Here is a 24,405-nt window from a genome sequence, read left to right as displayed (position 1 = left end):
CTCCCGATGCCGGAGTCTGACAAGTTAACTTGCTATGTTGGCACTACTCTTCCTTTCAAAGAGATGGCCGCCTTATGCAACTATGTTTGTCTGTATGTACGGGTGTATATATACTGATATATTCCCATTCCTTGTATGCATATTTTGTAATAATTGGCAAAACCTGGTTTTTAACCCTATTGGTTATCACTACAGATATGTCCCTTCCTTTCTCGGGATAACTAATGCACTCTGTCTATGTACAGGTACCCTTCTCAGTATAGATTCCGGTACTCCATATTATTGTCTTGTGACATATCTCAATAACATGAGTCTCTAAAGGGCCCCTAGGTACATTCTATCTGTATATAGAGAATCCAGGTTCTATTCTGTAATCAGGGATTCATTTGTTAAATTACATGAAGGCCTAGGGCCCCCGCCGATATAGGCAGGGTCAGGCCTGGATTTTATTAGATTGATGGGCGTAATACACACTTCTCCATTATAAGTGTTAATGTACTGATACTTAAACTAGTAGACCGTTTTGTGGTATAGGTATAATGTCTATATGGATATACATCCCTAATATAACAAGCTCAGGTATAGAGTCCTGTTGAACGACCTTCCTGCCTCCACTAACATTTTGCTAGTTTATACAGTGTTTTCTACTGCAACATCTCCAGACTGAAGTCCGTGCTGTAGAGCATTGGGTCTTAGCCCACTGAAGCTATTTCCTATACCTGACGGGGCAGGTTGCTGTGAGATGAAAAAGGTCAGTGACATTCTACATAGCGTCCAGAGGGCTTTTGGCCGCTCACAGGTAAGCGGGCTTACCCCACTAATGCTCAACCTGTCATTGCATAGTCGCTTTCTCCCTTATGCACCCTAGCTGCGGTCCTAGCAGCCATCTGCTCTTTTAATCAGTTGGCTCTACACTTTAGAGCTTCCCTGGTGCATAGTTTCAACATTGAGATTAGTGACACTCTTCTACTAGATCTGTTGGGATTATGGACTGAAGCGCTTTGAGGGTCTAGTGCACATCTTTACATTAAAGTGTGACAGTCAATATGTCCTACGCAGGGGGCCTGGTGGATTTCCTGTTCAGTCTCTGGGGATGTTTTCATCACATTGACGGGTACCTGACTGGTACCTTCAGGGTTGTCCTAGTGCTCTAGCCTTGTGGTATGGAATGCTTCCCTTTCTACTTCAGGGTCCATAGGGGGTCCACAGGGTTGACCTTGGGGTATAGGTTGGGAACCAAATCCGGGCACCACGCAGTTAAAGCTTTTAGCTCCCAGGATGCACTTGGGTCCACTCTCCCTATAACCCCGCCCCCCAGCCAGAGGCACCTCAGTTTAAGTTGGTGCCCGGCCGGAGTCGGGTCACCGTTACTGCAGGGGGGCTGCTTAGCAGCCCCTAAGCTTAAAAGAGTTTTATTTTATTATTTTTTTACTACTCTTCAGAGCGGCAGCATCAGACTGTCCAATGGACGTCTGAGCTGCCGCTCCTACACCCCGCCGGCGCTGCGACGCCAGTACAGATCTGGGGATCGCAGCGGGACCCCAGAGTCTGTACTAGCCGGGCTCTGGAGGAATCCCTGGGCTGCTGCCGGATCGACGGGGACAGGTAAGTCGCGTGGTCACCGCTTGCGGTGATCCACGTGTGAATAATGCAGCCTTATGCCTCCGGTCTCTGGGGACAGACCGGAGGCGCTAGCGGTGGCGGCGGGCTCCCCCTCCATGGAGGCATACCCCGCGTGTCCACAGCCCACCAGGGATTATAGCGGCAGCGGGAGCCGGCATCCCGGGGGGTTAATTGCTAGCCAGGGGAGGAAGCCTTCCCTGTCTAGCGGCTCCTCCCCTCAGCTCAGCGCGCCTTTCAATACTACAGTCTGGCGTCGCTGAGCTGCTTCCTCCGCGGGCCACGCTTCTTCTGAGGTCTCCAGCGGCCATTTTCTCTCTGTGGTGCTGCAGAACTCCTAGGATGTCAGTGGGCCCAGTCCCCCTGCGTACCTGGCCATTTTGGGTGAGTGTACACAGCGCTATAGCCTTCCCAGACACTGAATCTGGGCAGTTGAATGTAGCGACATTGTGCAGTATATTATATGTCATGCTTATGTATGTATATATATTTTTCTGCATTGTATGTGACTTATGCTAGTGCTGACTGTCTGCTTTTTCTCTCACCTGTCAGTGTATATCTATCCCTTTTCTTTATCTGCCCTAATACAGGTGTACCTGGGGTGGTTCTGAGACCTCACATATATATATTTGTTAATATCTGTGAGGTTTGTCACATACTGTTGCGTGCTGCACGTTGCCATATTTTAGATGGAACTGTGAGTTGCGTACGCTGATAATGGGTTCCTGCAGCTAATCTTAGCGTCAGTCAGGACCGGTATGGCGCTGCTTAATATTTCCGTCAAGATAGTCAGATATATCTGACCAGGAGATTGCACACGATACTGCACCCATTATTGCTATCCTGCAAGTCATAGCCTGCAGGAATTAGTGCGGAGGATTTTAACTCAGAAAGGTTTACGTATGCGGCACCATCTGGTGCCGGGCCCCTTGCACGACCCCCTTAAAGGGCGTTGTTTCTCAGGATCCTCTCCTTTGAGGATCGCCGGGCGGGCCCCATTGTCGTCACTCGCTGGGAGTTACTTCACCATACTGCCCTTTTGAACTCGGGGTATCTCGCAATTTCTTGCAATTTACCCCTGTGTCACAGACTATCGCTCCCTGCCGGGGTTTTTCACAGTACATGAATTACTTCCGATACCACATCGGTCTGTCATTCCCCTTGCAGGGATTACCACAACGGCCACCCTGGTGGATGTCGTTTTATACGAAATACTAATTGGCGTGATATACGCCCTGTGGTTACTGACCAGTGGCTCTGCCGTGAACTGGATGGTATATTCGGCTCTTTCCCTCTCACAGGGGGGGGAGCCGATCTCAAGTATTATTATCCCTGCTTTGGGGCTGGTAGCCAGGCTCATTCTGGATATAGAGAATGTCGATCCTGCACCAGTATCATACATCTCCCGTTTTCTGCCCAGCGGGTGGATCTCATAGCGGGAGTCTGGCTGTCCCCAGATACGAGGAGTCACAAAGGCCTCCTGTTTCCCATTCCCTGAGGGTCCTCACAAGTAATGGAAATCCCTTTCTGGGATGGATTTGTATGTTAATCATCGGGTTACAGGCATTAATACGCCTCCCATCCCGGCCTGGACGAATTTTACGGATCCGTAGGTGGTAACTTTGCCTGAAATCAATGTACTCAAGTTTTCAGGGCCTGTTGCCCGTCCTACCATGGCCATCGCATGGTGATGCTTTTGTGACGTTTTTCCCCTCCAACACGTCTGAGGTTCAAATATCTTTTTGCCGCTCACAAAATATGCAGTGGTCATATGTGGGATTACCTCATGGGATGCCGGTCTTCTAACTTTCAGGGTTTCGGCGGCGTCTGTATCCGCCGCAGTACCCTATGGCTGCGTTATGGGAAAGCAGAGGTGCACACTCCTTCCAGGGGGAAGTTCTTGTTTGGTCCTGACCTTGACAAGATCGTTGCATCATTGGCAGTATCACTAATGGGGAGATACCGTCTTTAGCTACTCCCACTACATTCGGACTAACTCTGTTAAGTCTTTTTGTCCTCAGGGTCAGCCTAAAGGCCTGTTTTTTCCTAGGCTGTCGGCCTCCACGGGGGCCACCATATCCAGTACCGAGCAGTCCTGGACTTCCGGACGACCCTGTTTCTACACCTGAGGATATACCCTCAGCCTGACGGGACAGGTCTACATCTGGGGAATTTCCAGAGTGAGGTACTGATTCTCAACGGCCTCTCATTGCTCATGCAGCCTCCTCACAGGCATTGTTACACGGGCCCTTCTTCAGAACTGATCAGGGCCTTACAATCCCAGAAAGCTATACAGTCTTTGTGTTAAGCAGAGCTATTTCGGCCAACCTCACTATCTCAGTGAGGGACTGGTTGTTCTACTTTCTTTTTGGGGCGGTGACCGACTGGTCCTCCTTTGCCTATACTCTGTCTCAAATCCCTGAATCAGATTCCAACGGTGCCTTGACTCAGGTGGAATCGTCCATGCTCCATCATCCGATGTTTGGAACCTGGGGATTTTATGGTATATCCGAGTATTCAGGATACGTACCTACGGGTACATACAGAGCCCTCTCATCAGCATGGGTTCAGGTTTGCTGTGCCACAGCAACACTTGTAAGTTTCGGGCTCTGCCTTTTGGGGCTGTCCTCAACTCCACCGGGGTTTACCAGCTTTATGGATTTTCTGACAGTTCACCTGTTCAGTGTATCCGAATGCTCCTTTCTCTGGACGGTCTCCTACTTTTAGCAGGATCACCAAGGTACTTTACCGCCAGGTCAGGATAACCGGGGCTTCTTCTCGTCACAGAAAAGTCCTCCCTGCATCCCTCACAGGGTTTTCTTCATCTGGGAGCACTGCTGGATTCTCAGAATCTGAGAATTTTTCTGGCGTAAGACAAGATCTCCACTCTTCAACTTTGAGTGTGCGGATATCTACGCAGTCGACATATGTCATTACTCTTTGTGATGCGCGGTCTACCAGAGTGTCTACCTTTTGGTAGGGTGGAATGTGCTCAGTTCCATTCCAGGCCTTGCCATAATTGACTCCCCTCCAGATGGATCGAGTTTTTTCCATCGGATCGCTGTTCGAACGATGATACTTTCTACGGAGGCGAGTTGGTCTCTGTCCGGGTGGCTATGGCCATCTCGTCCAGGGTGTTCTTTGCTAAAGACAGTGTCTGGTCCGCATTCATTTCGGGGCAGTTGGACGTCTGTCGCTTCTGCCCTGCCACTTAACTTGTTGATACTTTAAGCTGTCTTGGACTTTCACTCTGGCCTAACCCATTTGTCACGGTTAACCTGAATAGGTTCAGTCCGACAGTGTCACAACAGTGGCTTCCATCTAGGCAACACTGGTAGTTGGGTGGCAATGTTAGGAATGTCACCCATTCTGACATAGTCCAAGGGTCTTCTCCTGGCCAACTCTGCGGTGTTTATTCCCGGAGCTCTCCATTGGGAAGCGGGCTTCCTCAGCCGTCACGGCGTGCATCCCGGGGACTAGTCTCTTCTCCAAGAGAGGTTTCAACTCCTGGTGAGCAGAGGGGGCCTCCCTGAGGGGATTGATCCCCATGGCCTTCTGACTCGATCACACATTACCGGTGTTACAGTCCAGCTCTAGGAGTACTGAAGCTACCTTCAGTGACTCTGTCAGTGAAGTGGTCCTTCCACTTTGTGTACCTGTGTCCTCCGGTCTCCCTTCTTCCTCGAGGTCTTCGGAAGTTTAATTCGAGACGGAGGGGCTTTCCTTCTGGGGGCTCCAGGTCGTCCCAGACATCACTGGTACTAAGATTTTCGGAGTCTCCTCCTCGATGCTCCGTTCCTACTGCTTCACTATCTGGACCTGTTGTCTCAGGGTCCTTGTTTTTCCCTGGATCTGGATCGCTTGTCTTTAACTGCGCCCCTACTGTGGTCCTCGGGCTTCCCTGGCTCTGTCTTCATTGAGATGTTTAGAGCAGATAGGCCAGACTTTGCTGGGATCTGCCACGGACTGTGGCATACATAATTCTTATGGTATCGTACCTGTCGATACGATCCTCCGGTGTCCAGGATTTCCAGATATTCTGGCATTCCTTCCAGCTGGCTTGGGTTTCACCCTTGGCCTGGCCTTCCTGACAGTGCGGATCTCTACACTGTCGGTATGGTTAAGATATGGAATTGCTCCGCTCTGATATCCAGTTCATCCTTTGGAGTGTTTTCTGGATTATGTCTCCACTTGTCCTCCCTAGGGACTCCTGGGGAGTTAGTAGTGGTTCTTTGTTCCCTCCGGGGACAGTCAATGGAACCGCTGGTTGTGATAGCCATTACATGGTCTATTGTTTAAGCTCTCTCTCTCTCTCTCTCTCTCTCAGGGTGTTTAAATCAACCAGGAGAGTGTCTGAATGGGGAGCGTTCTCATGTGGCTCCCTCTTCTGGAGGGCATCATGTCAGGGTGTGAGTTGCTCTCGCCCTGTGTTTCTTCTTAAAGTGGTTTTTAGGTTCCATATTATTCTGGAACTTATGGTATGGCCATTCAGTTCCCAGTCCTCTCGGCTGTTGTGGCCTCATGGACTGTGGTCCGGCCTCTTTGGCTTTATGTGATCCGTTCAAGTTCCTTATGGTAAGCGGACTCCTTATTGGTGGTCTGCGGTTTCTGGTTTTAACAGGAAACGATGGCCGGCCTATAATGAAATGTTGACTGGATGGCCTCGTATGTCTTCCTCAGGGGCCTACCCATGGGTGGGCATTTCTGTCGTTGAGGCTTGTTTTTTTCTCGGGCCGTGTAACCCTCGTGGGCGGCTCGTCGTGGCGCCTCGGCTGTTTTGCCTTACTAGGTGTCCACGTGGTCTTCTGTCCATACCTTTTTAAGGTTCTAGGCATTGGTTTCCTTTGCCTCTCAGGATGCTTCCTTTTTGGCGACGGATTCTCCTCTCAGCACAGGAGCGTCCCCACCCTTGGTTGAACTGCTTTGGGACATCCCCAAGGTCAACCCTGTGGACCCCCTATGGACCCTGAAGTAGAAAACAAGAGATATGGTAAGAACTTACCTTTGTTATCTCTGTTTCTACGAAGTCCATAGGGTCCACAGGGCGCCCGCCCTGACGCACCTGGCTTCATATGGGCTGTGTTACTGGTCACCAGCTTCCCGTCTCCTTTTCTGTGAGTATGGTTCTAGAGTGTTCCAGTTTTCTCTCTCTTTTTCTCTCCTCCTCCGGCCTTTGGCTACTTACAATCTGAGGTGCCTCTGGCTGGGGGGCGGGGTTATAGGGAGAGTGGACCCAAGTGCATCCTGGGAGCTAAAAGCTTTAACTGCGTGGTGCCCGGATTTGGTTCCCAACCTATACCCCAAGGTCAACCCTGTGGACCCTATGGACTTCGTAGAAACAGAGATAACAAAGGTAAGTTCTTACCATATCTCTTGTTATATTGGTAGCTTCCTGCGTGGCTGTTGCATCCGTGCTCTATAACTACTAGGGTATCCTGGTTGTTCACCCTATGTTCAGGCCAGCGGTTGGTACTGCCTACGCACTTCCATCATGTTGGAAGTTGTCTGTTGTTTTGAAGTTTGTGGCTGTGATTTGCTTTTCGACTGCAGGTGTTCAGTCGCTGTTTTCTACTCTGTTTTCAGAATGGGTTGTTCTGCTGTCTGACCCTCTGACAGGTATTGTAATCTCAATCCTCTCGAAGCTGCCTCGGCCTCATTCCCAGTGTGATCTCCACTCGTTGGAGACTTCTATGGTCTCTCCCTTCCGCTGGTTTACAACTTTGTAGTAGTTGGACTTCCAGAATGGTTCATGGTGACTGTTCGGCCTTGTCTTTTACCTCTCTGCATACTCTGTGGACAGGATCAGCTCTGTTTCTGTAGATTGGTATCGTTATACTTGTATCTTTATGACTATGTCCAACAGTGCTGGTATTCTGCTATCTGCGACTGTTGCAGCTTTCTGTTTCTGAATCTGGTACGGTTTTCTCGAGTTTTGTTCTCTGGTTACTGCCCTTCTCATATGGATTCGGGTTGGAGTTCTCTGCTCCCAACAGTCCAGCTTTGTCTGTTTTCAGCTGAGCTTACAGCGTTAGGATGCTTCTCACCTGAGGGTGTTTTCTCGCTAGCCGCTTATTCCATTCTATTTACGCTGTAAGTTGTGGTATTTCTGTGTCTGTTCCGCAGGGAGTTTTGATTGTCTCCTGGCTCACGACATTTGATCCTCAGCTCTTGCCTTTCCGTTGAACCTCTGGTTCTTGGCGGTCCCTGTTCGGTTGGCCAAAGGGTTGGCATGTTCTCAGCGCTTCCCACCCAGGAGGTTGGCTTTGGGACGTCCCCACTGTCTTGAACTCCAGTGTCCCCTAGTGGATGAAGGAGAAAACAGGATTTTGGTACTTACCGATAAATCCCTTTCTCCGATTCCACAGGGGACACTGGAGTTCAAGACAGTGGGGTATAGACGGTGGTAGAGTAGAGCCTGGCACCTTAAATAATTTAGAAGTGTGACTGGCTCCTCCCCCTCTATGCCCCAGTGGGGGCAGTGGGGGCTCCTGGTCTCCCACGCCTCCCACTAATCCACCAGGGTAGTATTATGGAGCAGCGTACTGCTTAATAGCAGTAGCAGCAGCCATTAACCCCTCCCCCAACCCTGGGGCGTGCTTTCTCCACAGAAGAAAGCACCAGGCAGGATCCATCCCTCTCTCCTCCTCCTTGAGAACGCTGAGCGACCATTTTGCTCACAGCCTGCTTCAGCACAGCATGGGGGGAGAAGCTGTGCTCCTGCCTCCTCTCATAACCTGCTACTATCAGCCATATTATGTGTCTTTAGCTCCTTCCTACTACATTAGCTGTTAGCCGACCGGTTGGCAGCCCCTAGTCCCTAGCGCTGTGCCTCAGCTTCCTATGATGGAGCCTCCTTGGATGCAGAAATGTTCTCGGTTTAAGGACTAGCTCAAGTGTCCGCATCTTTTCCGCATATTCTAGATAAGGATAGAACTCTCAGATGCAGGCCTGCTGCACGTGAGACCTCTATGCCTCTGTCTGGGGGTGATTCAGACTGACGTTTCCTCAGACACGGAAGCTAGTGCTTCTATTGCCTCCGACGTGGAGATTTCTTCGGTTCCAGAGGAGGCTATGTCCCCAGTAGATGTAGAGGCTCTTATCAGAGCGGTTAAATCTGTTCTCCTGGTTGATGATTCCAAACAGCCTCCTAGATCCAAGGCACCTGTATTTATGAGACCGAAAAAGGCAGTAGCGGAATGTCCTCCTTTGGCGCAGCTGGAAGACCTCTTAGCGAAGGCTTGGACTCGCCCCAATAGATGTTTTCATGTTTCTAAGCGCATTGCTACTTTTTACCTTCTCACAGGGCTAAGTGGGAGTTTCCTCCCCTGGTGGGCGCCCCATATTACCCGTCTTATTCGGTCGTCCCTTCTTCCCATTCCTAACACTGCTTCTCTTAAAGATCCTAGGGATAAAAAGTTGGAAAATGTCCTGAAGACCATATATGTTAATGCGTGTGCTCTTGCTCGTCCAGCACTCGCATCTGCTTTGGTGGCTAAAGCTGTCGGACGCTTTAGAGGACAGGCTCACCTCAGAGAGGTTCCCCCGTCTCAGAGATGATTGGGTTTTTACGCCGGTCTTTTTCTGGTTCAGAAGCCGGACGGCTCATTTTTGGGCCATTCTCAATTTATTGCATCTGAACAGATTTCTCCTGATACCCAGTTTCTGTATGGAGTCCTTTTGCTTCATCATTCTGGCCCTGGAGCCAGGGGACTTTATTGCGTTGTTTGATATCTATGATGCCTATTTGCATGTCCCCATTCGAACCAGCTACCAACACTTCCTCCCAGCGGACAAGACCTTTGGTCTACAATCCAAAATCTGTACCTTTCTGAGCCACCGTCGAGTGTTCATATACCCTTGTATGCAGATCCTGGGGTCTCTTGTCTCCACCTTCGACATGGTGGAGTACGTCAATTCCACCTCCGGCCTCTTCAGTTGGTTATTCGGAGACAGTGGAACAAGTCTTTCATGAACCTTAGGGCACAGATGCTCATTCTTCCCCGAGAGGTTTGACTTTCCCTACTGTGTTGGCTCCAGCGCTCACGCCCCTTTTGTATCCAGGATTCTGACGCAAGCCTTCAGGGGTGGTGACTTGTCATCAAACCTTCCAGGGTTGTTGGACACTCCAGGAAAGCTGGCTGTCTATCAACATCTTGGAACTCAGAGCTGTATAAAGGGCTCTCTGCCAAGCACAGCATCTTCTCCAGGGACGTCCATGAAGGTAGTCTGACAACGCAACTGCAGTCGCTTATATAAACCACCCAGGGAGGCACTCGTAGTCACAGGGCCATGCAGGAAGTTATCCGCATTCTCCGTTGGGTGGAGCGTCATCTTCCGACACTGTTCACGGTCTTCATCCTGGGTGTCCAGAATTGGGAAGCAGACTACTTAAGCCATCAGGACATTCATGCAGACGAGTGGGTACTGCATCCGGACGTCTTTCAACTGTTGATCTGCCGTCGTGGGTCTCCCGGACATAAACATGATGGCAAACTGACAAGGATAGTTTCCGCACAGACCTCAGGTCATATTATTCTTCAAATAATTATTGAAGGTGGCTCTATTCCAAAAGGTTTTGGTTTGTTTCATTAATAGATTTTTTAAATCCATAAGATCTTCATGCCATGTATTTCTCCTTCGTTTGCCTGAAAGAGATGGTTCTCCAAATACTGATAATGCTTCTTCATTCCATCTATTCTGTCTATTACTGAGTTCATGATTAAGACTAAAGGCTGCCATTGTGAATCAACAAGTGAAAATAGTAATGATTATATTAATTTTTCAGAAAGTTATGCGACTCAAAAAATGTTTTAATAGTTTTTTTGAAAAGATTTTTTAAAACATGTTGAAAATATAATACTGTTCTCTAATAGGTAGATGTCGTGCAGGAAACCTAGAAAACTGAAGATCCTTCAGACAAATCTAAATGGCAAACTGACAAGGATAGTTTCCGCACAGACCTCTATAAACCCTAATTTATTCTTAAATACGTATAAATTTAATTGGTTTATTAATTGCAGAGTCCTATAATCCCCAATTGTACATATATATCAAATATAGAATTCATTAATGAGGGATGTGCCACCACCAGACTTATATATGGTAGATACAAAAACAGAAAAAAGAAGTCTATAAGGCAGTGCACTAGGACTGATATAGGTAAAATATAACTTTTATTGATATATATTAAAAAGACACATTTAACTAACTGAAACCTAAGCTCAATACGAAATATTAAAATATCATTTAGAATGATAAAAACTTCAAAGTGAAATTAAATAAGTGAAAAGTGACTCTGTGAATGTTATGTTTTAATACACTTTAAAATCACTGTGTTCCACTGTAGACTTTATCAGATAATTCTAGTAGTGAGTATGATCGGCTGCAAGGGTATGAAAATAAATACCTAATGATATCTCTGGATAAGATCAATCTAATGGAGTGATAATGTATTAGATCGTATATGAAAATTGTACCAGTTACAATTTAATGTACAGATTTTGATGATTATTTATATACAAACTAATATAGTGGCAAACTATATAATAATATCGATATTCATGAATGGGTATAGAACCTGATATATTGCCTGATTCCTGCTTGTATATGGCTTATAACTTATCTTATTGTGTGTCAGATATTCATTTATTATATTAACCAGCAGAAGCAGAACTCCTGCTATATGTGGATGTACTTTTATCACAATATGGTGACTAGAATACAATTTTCTGTCACTCGTTTGAGTAATATTTATTGTTAGTTCATCCACATTATATAGTTTCTGATGTCAGGCTGTGGTTCTGATCATAGTTATATTATCATGGTTTAGAGTAACCTGTTTAGATTATCACATTACCCTATGCTGTATTAATTCTTTAATTACCGACTCAAAAGATTTCTAATGTCAGGCTATGATCAGATCACAGTGTGATCAAAATCTAATTTCTCTTGAATAGATTACATATATGGCTATCAGCTCAATAATCGTTTGATACCAGATGATGGTTTAATTCGATCACCATTCATTTGTGAATCTTAGTTTATTAATAATTGTTCACCCATGCCTTCCGATCTCTCAGGATTAGTTTTGCGCAAAGCTGTATAGTGCTGAGCTTAGTAAGTGAGATCTGTCTAGACTGTCAAAACAATCATTACCAAAGTTGTGCAATGATCGAGTGCAGTCAGTGCTAGTTACAATAGTGAAGTTCAAGCCGGCTTAGTATTTCACAGTGCCGGACTGCAATCACTTCATCAGTTTAATCTCTTTCAGCGCCGGACCGCAATTGATCCTATTCACGCTGGTAAATGTATACTAGATTATTAAACAATTTTCACATATACCCTCTGACTTCCAGAGCTGTGATTATACATAAAGCTGTGTAATAGTAAGTTATTAGATAAAGTATTCAGTTAATGCAGTTCTGGAAAATTAAGCTCTCACATTCCCACTATAAGTGCTCGCCGCAAAACCTCCAATATATCCACTCCAATACTTTTATTAGTGATCTTAGACTCTTTTCCTCTTATGGCAAACTGCCCATTTCACGTCAAGATCCTAACATTTATTGCCAGAGTTAAACCCTTAGTGCAGGACTTTATACATTGCTTAATGCTTCATACGAGTGGAACACAGTGAAACGCCAACGCGCGTTTCGCTTAAGCTTTATCAAGGCTGTAACCAGATTGTCAGCAGGCACCTGATTTTTATACCTCACTCAGCCAATCAATGTCCATATCCTCTCATGACGTAATGTCTATGTAATTTCAACTATACCGTCTCATTCCTTCAATACATGGGAGTAGGAGGGATTATCATATTATATACAAACATCTATAGACTATACTTTAACTATCCCCACATTAGTTATTATCTAACTGGATTTTATGTAGAATATATTGATTCCACATGGATCGTTAATAATAGATAATTAATAAATCATTAACAAATTAATAATTAATAAACAAGTAACATATGTGCATAAATATAAATATATCTACTAAATTGTTAATTGTCAATAAAAGTGATAATACCATTAATATTAACCCAAACATGTATATTAATAGGTAATATTTTTATAACCCCTACATTATTATATAACATTACCTATGTATATATATATATATATATATATATACACGCACACACGCACACACACACGGATGCACACACACATGTCCTATCCAAATCCAAAATAAATAAATATGTGATAATACATAAGACGATATTGTATCGATTAATAGACTAAAAGGTGATAAAATAAAACTAATGTGTTAATAAAACTCATGGTGCTGTGAAAAAAAAAGAAAAATTATTTAAATGAATATTATAAATATATTCATTTAACAATAATTCATATGTGTAAAAGTGACATTTATGCGACCAATGTAATGTGAAAATACAAACAATTACCTATTAAAATTAAAAATTAGATGAAAATAAAATAACTTTTTCATAATCTACAGTACAAAAATTAATCCAAATAATATTCATCACAGACCCATGTGTAATTCTTATCTACATTGTATATCTACATAATAATTTTTTTCTATAGAAATTCCCTCTCATAAGATTTAATAGATTAATCCTAAAAACATATATAAAAATGTATAATTCTCTTAATACATGATTGGGCATAAAGTTGTATTAATATATAATCAATGAATAGATATCATAAGATGTTTTATCAATGAATGAAGTATTTCCCCATATCATAGAAAAAGGAGAAAAAAAAAAAAGAAAAATGATAAAAGAAAGTAATTTATTTCATAATATTCAATGAAGATGATCCCATGATATTTTTACAAAAAAGCCGTATATTGAATATTTTCATTCAACCCCTGTGGTTCTAAGATGTTAAATAGGAAAATGTATTTCGATTCTTGTTTTAAAAGTTCTTTATTCACATCTCCTCCTCTAAGATCCATTTGGATTTTTTGAATTCCATAGGCCTCCAGATGTTTTGGATTTCCTTCATGTTCTTGAAGAAAGTGTCTAGCAACACTCGTAAGCTGTTTAAAGTTTTGTCCATCTATTTTAGCATTTTTTATGTTACAAACATGTTCTAAAATCCTCCTTTTTAGTTGTCTCGATGTCATCCCAATATAGATTTTCTGACATGGACATTTTAAACAGTAAATGACCCCCTGGGTATTGCAATTTATAAATTGTCTGATTTTTCTTGTCTTATCAAACCTATCGACATATTCATTTGTCTTTATCATATACTGGCATGCTTTGCAACTGCCACATTTGTAGCTACCCATTATTGGGGGATTCTTTGGTTTCCTTCTTCTGTAATAACTGTGTACCAGTTTATCCCTTAAATTAGGGGATCGCCTCCAACTCATGTCAATTTTATCTCCTAGAGCTTTGTGAACAATTATTAATAAACTAAGATTCACAAATGAATGGTGATCGAATTAAACCATCATCTGGTATCAAACGATTATTGAGCTGATAGCCATATATGTAATCTATTCAAGAGAATTTAGATTTTGATCACACTGTGATCTGATCATAGCCTGACATTAGAAATCTTTTGAGTCGGTAATTAAAGAATTAATACAGCATAGGGTAATGTGATAATCTAAACAGGTTACTCTAAACCATGATAATATAACTATGATCAGAACCACAGCCTGACATCAGAAACTATATAATGTGGATGAACTAACAATAAATATTACTCAAACGAGTGACAGAAAATTGTATTCTAGTCACCATATTGTGATAAAAGTACATCCACATATAGCAGGAGTTCTGCTGGTTAATATAATAAATGAATATCTGACACACAATAAGATAAGTTATAAGCCATATACAAGCAGGAATCAGGCAATATATCAGGTTCTATACCCATTCATGAATATCGATATTATTATATAGTTTGCCACTATATTAGTTTGTATATAAATAATCATCAAAATCTGTACATTAGATTGTAACTGGTACAATTTTCATATACGATCTAATACATTATCACTCCATTAGATTGATCTTATCCAGAGATATCATTAGGTATTTATTTTCATACCCTTGCAGCCGATCATACTCACTACTAGAATTATCTGATAAAGTCTACAGTGGAACACAGTGATTTTAAAGTGTATTAAAACATAACATTCACAGAGTCACTTTTCACTTATTTAATTTCACTTTGAAGTTTTTATCATTCTAAATGATATTTTAATATTTCGTATTGAGCTTAGGTTTCAGTTAGTTAAATGTGTCTTTTTAATATATATCAATAAAAGTTATATTTTACCTATATCAGTCCTAGTGCACTGCCTTATAGACTTCTTTTTTCTGTTTTTGTATAAACATGATGGCGTCTCGTCACAATTATCAGCTACCAAGATACTGCTCTCACACCAGGAACTCCGAAGCTCTCCTGGCCCTTCTGATTTCCCTCTTCCCTCCCGTCTCAATGATTCCTCCAGCTCTCCGCAAGTTCAAGCTGGAGAAAGGCAACTGTGATTCTGGTGGCACTGGATTGGCCTCAGTGCGTGTGGTACGTAGATCTGCTGGGCCTCCCTATAGACGCAGTGGTGCATCTATGGAGAGACCCAGCAGATCTGCATACCACACGCGCCAAGGCCAATCCGGTGCCACCAGGATCACCGTGCCTTACTCTAGCTTGAACTTGCGGAGAACTGCGGCTCCCCCTGTGGATCTTCTGTCAGAGTCCATGCTTCAATCCAGATCTGGCCCATCTCACTTTGAAGGGGTGGCTCTTGAGACATCCGTCTTAAGAGCGAAGTGGTTCTCCAGAAGGGTCATTCGTACCATGCTGAATGCTAGGAAAACCTCCTTCAGCAAGAATCTATCACCAAGTTTGGAAAACCTATTTTGCTTGGTTTCTTAACCCCAGGTCTTTTCGCATTTCCCTTGTGCTTTTCCTTTTTACAGACAGGTCTAGATTTGGGACTCCGGCTCTCTTCCTTAAAGGCCCAGGTTTCCGCTTTGTCATTTCTTTTCCGAGACAGATTGCGCTGTTGCCTGATGTGCGACCGTCTTCCAGGGAGTTCTTGTTCAGCCATCATTTGTGTCACCTGTGGCTCCCTGGGACCTGTCCCCTGGTTCTTCGGGCTCTTCAGTCAGCTCCCTTTTGAACCATTGCAGACTGTTGAGTTGCGTTGGCTTACAGGTTTTATTTTCTTGCCATCACGTCGGCCCGGAGAGTGTCAGATTGAGTGCCCTCTCGTGTCACTCCCCGTTCCCTTATAGGGCTGTGCTGCTGCTACGCTTCCACATGAACCAGGAAATTGTAGCAAATTCTTCGGGGCGTGGATTCAGGTGTTTTGTTTTTTTTTAATTTATTTTTGGACTACGGGGTGTGGGGGGGTGATTTGAATATTAACCCACATGAGGGAAATATTATGAAGTAGACATTGTGGTGACATACATGCGTCTTATTTACTATACCTTCAGCGCCTCCTTATAGCCTCCCTCTATTGATATTCGTGTAACTGCAGGAGGAATGTTAAGAACTCCAGAGTTCATGTGGTGGCAGCCAAAATAAGTTGCCCCACACTAGACACTTCATAGCAGAGATGGGCATCCTCCTGGGCGATGGCCGCTATAATGCTGGGCCCTGGGGGGGAAGTGCATTCTATGGGTAACTTGGCATTTCCTCCTCCATATGCAGTCTCCACTGACCCTGTTTTGGTGCATTCAGCCAAGGGGCATCAGATCCCTTAGGGATGTTGCAAGAGAAACCAGTTGAGCGCAGTCTTTGCCTAAATTCTCCACTGATTTGACCAAAGTGTCTTTTTCCCTGGAGTGATTTCTAGAGTCACAGAAAGTTCTACCTTAGCTCAGACCTGAGGAGATCTGATTCTGAGAATCAAACATTGTTTTGACTAGGATTATACTAGATGGCATGGGTTGGATATTCTCCTGCACTACACATCCATAACAGTTAGGAGTCATGGAACTTAGAAGTGCGATGATCAAATGGAAGAAAAAGCAGATGCTGTCCCTTCCTTTCTGCAGGTGTGAAGCATAGAACAAACCTAACCGTAAGCTTCAAGTTTAGCTTTCCAAGTACATGGACAACTGGTCTGTTATGACATCTTCCTCAAAGACTTGGTCGGTTTACTCATGGGCCTTTTTATCATCAGGGCTTGGCAATACTGGCTTTACTGATGTGGCTATTGAGCTATGATTCTGAAGAGAAAGGGATTCTCTGGTAGTGTTATAGTAGGCTTTCTCCGTTTAAGGAAACTTATGTGCGAAATGTTTATAGTCTGGAAGAACTGTTGGTTGGTGTGAGACAAAGTTCCTGCTTTTACTTTTAGCTTGGTTGCCTTTGTTTTTCCAGGGTAAAATTGTGCTCTCTAGGTTTCTGCCTTCTTTTTCCTGAGAAATAGTACTCCGTATTCAGATTTTTTTTCTAGAGTATGGTGTACTTTTGACCGCCATTCAGTCCACTTGGTACTTCAATTAAGTGTTTAAGGCATTAGAGCAATATCCTTTTTGAACGTCTTAAAGTGGATTTAAATTTTTTTTGGTTTATTACTTCAGTTTCCACAGCCCTGTGGGTGTCAGGACTGGGGATATCTATCCTGATGGATTCCTGTTCATGATCTTTTATGAAGATAATGCTGTACTGTGCACTAAACTATCTTTCTGTCCCAGGGGTTCTCAACCAGTCACCAGTACCACCAACCGTTCATGTGTTGTGTATTTCTTCAATAATGCAGGGGTGGGTAAATCTATTTTGCTGGGCCAGTAATGATCCCACCTGCTTCCACAGAACATGACCTGTTGGGGTTACTTGCATTATGGTTGAGAACCACTGTTCTAGCCTAAAGTGGTTTCCATAATCCATCAAGACAGTCATTCCAGCACTGTGTCAGGATCTATCTAGTCTTTAGAGGTCAGTAGGGTCTTGAAGGTATATGTTGTTAGGTCTCTTGATGATAGAATATTGAATTATCTTCAGTATTCTTTTTTTAAGAGGGGTTGGCAGATGGCAGAAAAGCCTGTTGCTTATAACTTTGTGGCCCTTTCCTCCAGAACGGAAGCCTTTTGTGAGATGTGGCATGGTGCTTCTGTTAAACCACTACGTTGAGCAGCCATGGAGTCTTCAGTCCATGCTTTTATCAAATTTTACAGGTTCAGTGTTTGTGGCTAAAGACGCATAAACGGTTTGTTATTCTTCTGATACTTTGGGATGTTCCCATGTTTCATTGTTCCTTCAAAGGGGTGATATATTTACAATAATTAGATTTCTCTAAATCCATTGGAGGACACTGCATGCCCTCCGTCTTTACATTCTAGGTAACCTGTTTTAAGGTTTGCAAAAGTAAAATTCAGGGAGTTGCATTTAATTTGCTTCTTTTGTAACCCTGTGGGGCTTGATTAGATAAATAACTCCAGTAAAATAAGAATGGGAGAGAGGCACTAATGGGGCATACACACTAGATGATAAAAGTGAATGATAAAAAGTATTGTCCAATGATATATCATTCATATCATCCAGTGTGTATGCACCAAATGACCAACGATGCGCGCTCCTGTTGGTCGTTAACTGTTTGCTGTTATGCAAACATGAAGCCAATCTGAATCTATCGTCAAAGTGCCTGTTCAGGGATGTGGCAGGATGTCACTGAACGATATCGTTCAGTGTGTACACCCAATATCTTTCACCACTATCGTTCAGCACATCGTCCAGCGTGTATGCCCCTTCACACTTTTTAAATATTCTAGGGTGCCAATGTCATGAAGGAGGGTCTATATACTTAGTGTTCAGTGTCCCCCAAATCCTTAGTCGGGATTAGCAGCGCAGTGTATTGAATAGCTCTAGGAGCTGATTCCCGGCGCTATTCACTTTGCGCTGAATAGAATCGAGCCCAATGAAAAGTATTTAGTGGAAGTATTAATATGCTGGTTTCTGTTTTATTTTTTAGCTTTGGGAGACCCTTGTCTTGGCTTTTGCTAGCACTAAAGGATTCAGTGTAAACTAGATGTTATAGATCCAGTTTAGGTGAAACAAATACTGCTGGCAGACGGGTGAGACCTGATCCTTCCTTTCCTGCCCTACATTGGGACTGCTGGAGAAATTCCATTGATATACTTGCAGTCATGTTAACTGGATTTTGTTTATATACCAGATAGCAGCTACTTGAATGCTGTGTGATCTGACTGGGGTGCCAAAAAACAAATAAGATTGTTCCTATCAAACATTATTGAACGGAAAATAAATGTTGAATCCGCACCAGTATCACAATGTATGAGAACAAAATATATTAAACGAACAAGAGTCTCTTAGTAGGGTAAATATGTAAGGGCACTGGCTTGGTGATGATCCCAGAGTTTTGTAAAGTACAAATGAATAGTAGTGCAGAGAGGCAAAAAAGACAGGAAAAACTTTCTGGGGCACTTTTTAAATAGAAATACAAATCTATATACTAATATAATATGAATGTTGTGTCTGTCTGCTTGTTCCAAGTTGTTACTACTGAACTGATTTTCATGAAAACTGCATCGTTTTTTAGTGGAAATTCCCAGAAATAACCAAAATTATTTTGGTACATCAAATTAAAGTTGAGCAATAACAAAAACAAAATGTATTGACATGAATGCAAGAGATGGGTGTGGCACCATATGCACGGCTTGTAAGGGGTGTGGGCAGAGCCGTAACTACACCAGAGAGAGCATTGCCCCCCACCCCACCCCACCCCTGAAAAAGGGACAGGGAAGAGAGAGGGGAAGCCAGGAGATGCTGGGGATAAAAAAAAAAAAAAAAGAGGAAGCTACAAGTGAGTGATAATAAACAGGAAAGTTGGAAGGTCCAAACAGTGCCCCCTGCAGTGCCATGGCACATGTCGCTCCACCCTAGTTACGGCCCTGGCTGGGGGGGGAAAGGTGTTTTGGGCCTGTGTTCACTTGAATAGGATAGGCTACATAGCTGTCTGTGCAAAGGGCACATGGTGACATTCAGTGGTATCACCATGGGGGTATGGACCTCACCCAGGTGTCTCCCTCGGAGTGGGTGACACTAAAATGTTTGCTCCTCAGTGACAGGAGCGGGTGCTGCAATGTGACATTCACCTACAGCACTCTGTTCCTGTCACACAGAGGAGGAGCCAACAGTTCAGGCAGTAGTCTCTGGGGGCAGCCCAGCATCTCTGGGGATGCTGGGCATGCCCCCGGAGTGATGCTACCGGAATTTCCCACGAGGACACGCCCCTATATTAGGCCATGCCCCCTTTTCGGACAGGCGCATCTCCACCGTGGGGGGGATATGAAGTGCGCACCGGAAGTCACCAGACCTGTGACTCCTCTGGTGACATTTGTGTGAGTGATGGGCGCTGCTGCCACCAGTCTGTATAGCGCTGCTGGTCATGTGGGCCACTCCCGCGACAGGGCCCCTATGCAAATCAATACAACTAGAACACCTCAAATAAAAAAATTAAGTTGGCAGAAGCCTTTTCACCATGGGCATCTTGCCTGTTATTGAACCCCTGACTGTCCTTGACAGTGACTAACCATGTCACTCTCAGAAAAGCACTGGCAATATGAAATGAGTCATTCTAAGAGTCCACTGCTCTGTTTTTAAGTTGGTTGACAATTTACAAGTGATTAAAGTAGGTTCCTACTATAAATTTTGTGCTGTTATTAATTCAGTATCCAGTGTCTGTAACAGCTTGCGCCAATTTGTTTTCTGTCTCTAAATATGTTTTTACATGTTTATACTTGAAGTGGGAAATGGAGTTTGGGGGTTTATACGAAGGTGGTTCAATAAATAAGGTAACAAGACCTCGCATTGATTTAAATTTATTCAACTCCTATATTTCTATAATCAATAGTATGGCTTTTGTACAGATTATTTTTCCACATTGTCCCTACACTTGTCTAAGCATTTGTTCCAATGGTACATGGGAGACATCTATCTCTGCATAGAGGAAATTTGTGTCAAGCGCCTGAAGCCAGGACATGACAGATTGCTCAACTTTACTGTCTGTTGTGAATCGCCTTCCACCCATGTGCTTCTTCAATGGTCCAGAGAGATGGAAATCACTTGGTGCCAGGTCAGGACTATAAGGAGGATGGTCCAGTACCTCCCAATGGTAGTGGCATAGCAACTCACACGTGCGGTTGGCTGAGTGTGACATTTTCGACGAATTGTCCCCCACAACCGGTTCAATGTGTCGCAATAGTGGACAGCATTCACAGTTTCTACCATGGTGAGAATATCAACAAGCAAGCACGCCCTTGTGGTCCCAAAACACGATTGCCATGACCACCTTTGCTGATGGAGTTGTTTTGAATTTCTTTGAAGGTGGGAATGATGAGTGTTTCCTTGTCATGGATGCTTGTTTTCTCCGATGCACCCACATGTCATCGCCTGTAACAATACGCTGCAGGTACTGCACTCCCTTCTCCATGGTACCACGTCAAGTGCACGAGAGACAATCCCACCCTAGTTTTTGTGTGATCTTCTGTGAGTTGCTTCAGTACACAGCATGAACACCCTTGCTGTACCCCAGTTGCTCATGAACAATGTTGTGCATAGTACCCACTGAGATGTTCAGTTGATCAGCAATATCACTGAATCAGACCTTCAATGCACCGCAAATTGCCATCTGTGGTGGAAGTGCTTGGCTGGATCACTGCTCATCTTGAACGTCTGACCTGCTGTTATCAAAGGCAGCGCACCGTACCCAAACCTGTCTCCGTGTATGACGTCATCACCCAACACCTTGACAAGTTGGCAATGAATGTTAGCTGCTGGTGTGCCTATTAGACAAAGAAATCTGATCACACTACGCACCTCGTTTGACAATGTTTCCGCCAGCCCTGTCGTCTTACAACTGATGTTGGGACAGTATGGCCGTGAGGGGAAGAAGAGGGGTCTGCCTGCTCTGGCCTGGCGGGAATTTAGAATGAATTAGAGAACATTACACATGTGAGAGGTCTTGTTAACCTACTTATTGAGCCACCCTTGTAGAATATGCACTGTTAAGACAATATCTTTGCATGTTTTGTTACTAATCCCAATTAATTATTTTCCTGCTGGAGCTACCTTCAGAGGATTGATGGTTTCTATCAATGATTCAGTAAGCAATGTTCTTAGCATGTTCCATTCCTGCTTCTTTTCATACTTCCATGCTTATTTTGCGCTTGTGGCAAAAAAAATAAACTACTAAATCTAGTGTTTTGGTACAAAAACTGTGCATTCTATCATTTAACATGGGGGAAAAAAACGCCCTTTTGGTGGTGATTGTTGCAAATAGTAGCTTGACTTTCCCTCAAACACAGATAAAATCTGTTTATAATTCAAAATAGTTTACATTGCCACATATGATGAATTTTAACAACTTTGTTGCAGAGATTCTGCTCCTATTCTTTTAGAACCAACGATCTTTGATAGACGAGTTATACAATAACTATAAGCAAGTTTGAAGTTTATGGTAATAGAAAGTATGCATTATTTATATACTGGAACAAGTTTAAAGATATTAACTAATAGACACTTTTTAATATTACGTTCAATTATTCCCTATTAACAGAATGGCCATGGGTACAATGCCTGTTCTGCCCAATGGTCGAGTGATACACCTCCATCTCACTCTAGCATCATAGCACAGCAAGAGCTATCGAGGGACTTTTCTTGAGCTGTGGTTCTCCCAAGTATGGCACTCCTGCAGCTATTCTAGATGGGCAGTGCAGGAATTTCTACAACAAAAAGTTTCTCATTGAATTTTCCATTAACCACTGAAATACATGACCATCATTTACCATGTACAAGTCTTGCCGTTATAATAAATTTATTTAAGAGGCAAAGGAAATTTCAGTAACTATCATTACCTGCAAGCTTTTTCATGCTTTATTGCATTACTGGAATATTGTTTTCGTAGAGGTTCATAGCTATAGTGTTGTTTTCTGTTTTTTTTATGTAGGTTGCATGGTTTGAAAAATAACACCCCAAGTGACACATCAACAAATGCCAGCACTCCTCAGTCAGCGACTAATTCAATACGTTACTTTGCACGAGCATTAGTACAGATAGAGAACGGAGTGGAACGCAAGTACTTAAAATCCCCTCTTGGTAAGTAGGTTCTGGATAGGTTCTACTATAGATGTAATCAGGTGATTTATTACAGCATGTGATATAGTAGTTTCCCTCATGAGGCAAAGCCTAACATAATTTTTAACTAGGACATAAGGTGGGATCTTTACCTTCCTTAGGGAGGACAGTGATATGTGCCTCCAGCAATTGTTAGAGTATATTTTTAACATGTGCACTGTAATGGGAGGCTAGAGGATTCCAAATATTATTGGTTTGCTTTCCCTCTTCTTTTATTAGTTTTTTTTTTTTGTCAGTGTTTTCATTTTAAGCTAAATTTTGTGTCCACAAAGGGTATCCAGATAGAAGATAGACGATGAGAGAAGCCAACCTAAGTACTATAGTTATGTCACTGATCTGTTAATGTAACTTGTGCTTGTATAGGAGATGCAGAAGATCATAAAAAGGACTCTAAATCAGACAAAAAAAAGAAGGAAGAAAAGAAAAAAAGAGACGATGATCAAACTAGTGAAAGAGATGGTATGTTGTGTTTTATTACTTTGCCCATTTACTAATGTTGTTGATGCATTCGATTGCAGAATCAGGATATGTGAACTTCTTAGAAGTAAAACAAAAACCTTAAGTGACGGTAACCTGTACCGTTGGTTTAATTGGTTAACTTTTCCTATTTCTTGCTTTAGATGCTAGTGACAGTGGCCGTGTTCAAAGGACTGTATTGGATCGCTGGCGGGAATCACTACTGTCATCTGGCAGCTTGTCTCAAATCTTCCTGCACTTGTCCACTTTGGACCGCAGCATCTTGTGGTCCCGCTCCATTCTCAATGCCAGGTGCAAGATGTGCCGAAAGAAAGGAGATGGAGAGAGCATGCTCTTGTGTGATGGCTGCGAGAGAGGACACCATATCTACTGTGTCAGGCCAAAGCTGAAGGTGAGCACAGTACAATGCACCGAATGCTATCATTTCTGCTATTCTATTGACCATAAACTTTATTTAGTTATTTATGGTAATAATGGAATACATATCTAGTTCCCAGAATCCACTATGCTTTCTTTTTTAGTTATATGATCATTCCATAGTTGTGTGTTTTTAATTGTGGTCATTGAGTTTGCAAGTAAGGAGTATGAAGTTCAATCTCTGTGTAATATGTTTTATTGCTTTGGTGTTTGTTTTATGCATTATACATTTGTTGCTTCATGATAAGGTCCTGAATAAAAAACTAGACAATTATTGATAATATCTTTGGTTAGATAATGTGTCAAATAACATTTTTGTAAAGCACTTGTACAGAAGTGCTGTAGATCTGGCTGTGTTTCATGTGGACCAATATTTCTTGTAATTCCCCCAGTACATTCCTGAAGGAGACTGGTTCTGTCCAGAATGCCGCCCTAAACAAAGGGCCCGCAGGCCTGACCGTGAAAGGCCTTTAGTGGACAGTGATGCCATAGAAGAGGAGGATGTGACTGAAGACGAGGAAATTCAGCAGGGATCTGAATATGAAGAAGAGATGGTCATGTCTGAAGAAGAGAGGTGAGCCAGTCCGGAAGTAAAGCTTCTACATGCTGGATTCTCATATGACTTAAACTGTGCAAGAATTTTCCTCTTCAATCCTCCTTGGCAGCGAAACAATGATTAGCTTTCCTTCTAGATTAAGTAGATATTGTCTAGATCAGTGGTTCTCAAACTCGGTCCTCAGGACCCCACACAGTTCAAGTTTTCCAGATCACCCAAGAGGTGCACAGGTGTGTT

The 24,405-nt window shown here is 43.3% G+C and overlaps 1 protein-coding gene across 1 annotated transcript in view; it reads left to right on the top strand.

The window, feature by feature from the left end:
- The window catches only part of BAZ1A (bromodomain adjacent to zinc finger domain 1A), a 110,916-nt gene that overhangs the window by 71,624 nt on the left and 14,887 nt on the right, over nt 1–24,405 (top strand). Inside the window, exons 20-23 of the mRNA XM_088457061.1 lie at nt 22,531–22,679; nt 23,082–23,177; nt 23,339–23,586; nt 24,005–24,186. Coding sequence (XP_088313187.1) covers nt 22,531–22,679; nt 23,082–23,177; nt 23,339–23,586; nt 24,005–24,186 — 675 coding nt within the window. The remainder of the gene's footprint in view (nt 1–22,530; nt 22,680–23,081; nt 23,178–23,338; nt 23,587–24,004; nt 24,187–24,405) is intronic.

This window comes from Taudactylus pleione, unplaced genomic scaffold (assembly GCF_031769625.1).
Source record: "Taudactylus pleione unplaced genomic scaffold, aTauple2 ptg000737l, whole genome shotgun sequence".
NCBI lineage: Eukaryota > Metazoa > Chordata > Amphibia > Anura > Myobatrachidae > Taudactylus > Taudactylus pleione.
Note: the sequence above shows the minus strand (reverse complement) of the source record. Positions and strands in the feature narration are given on the sequence as shown.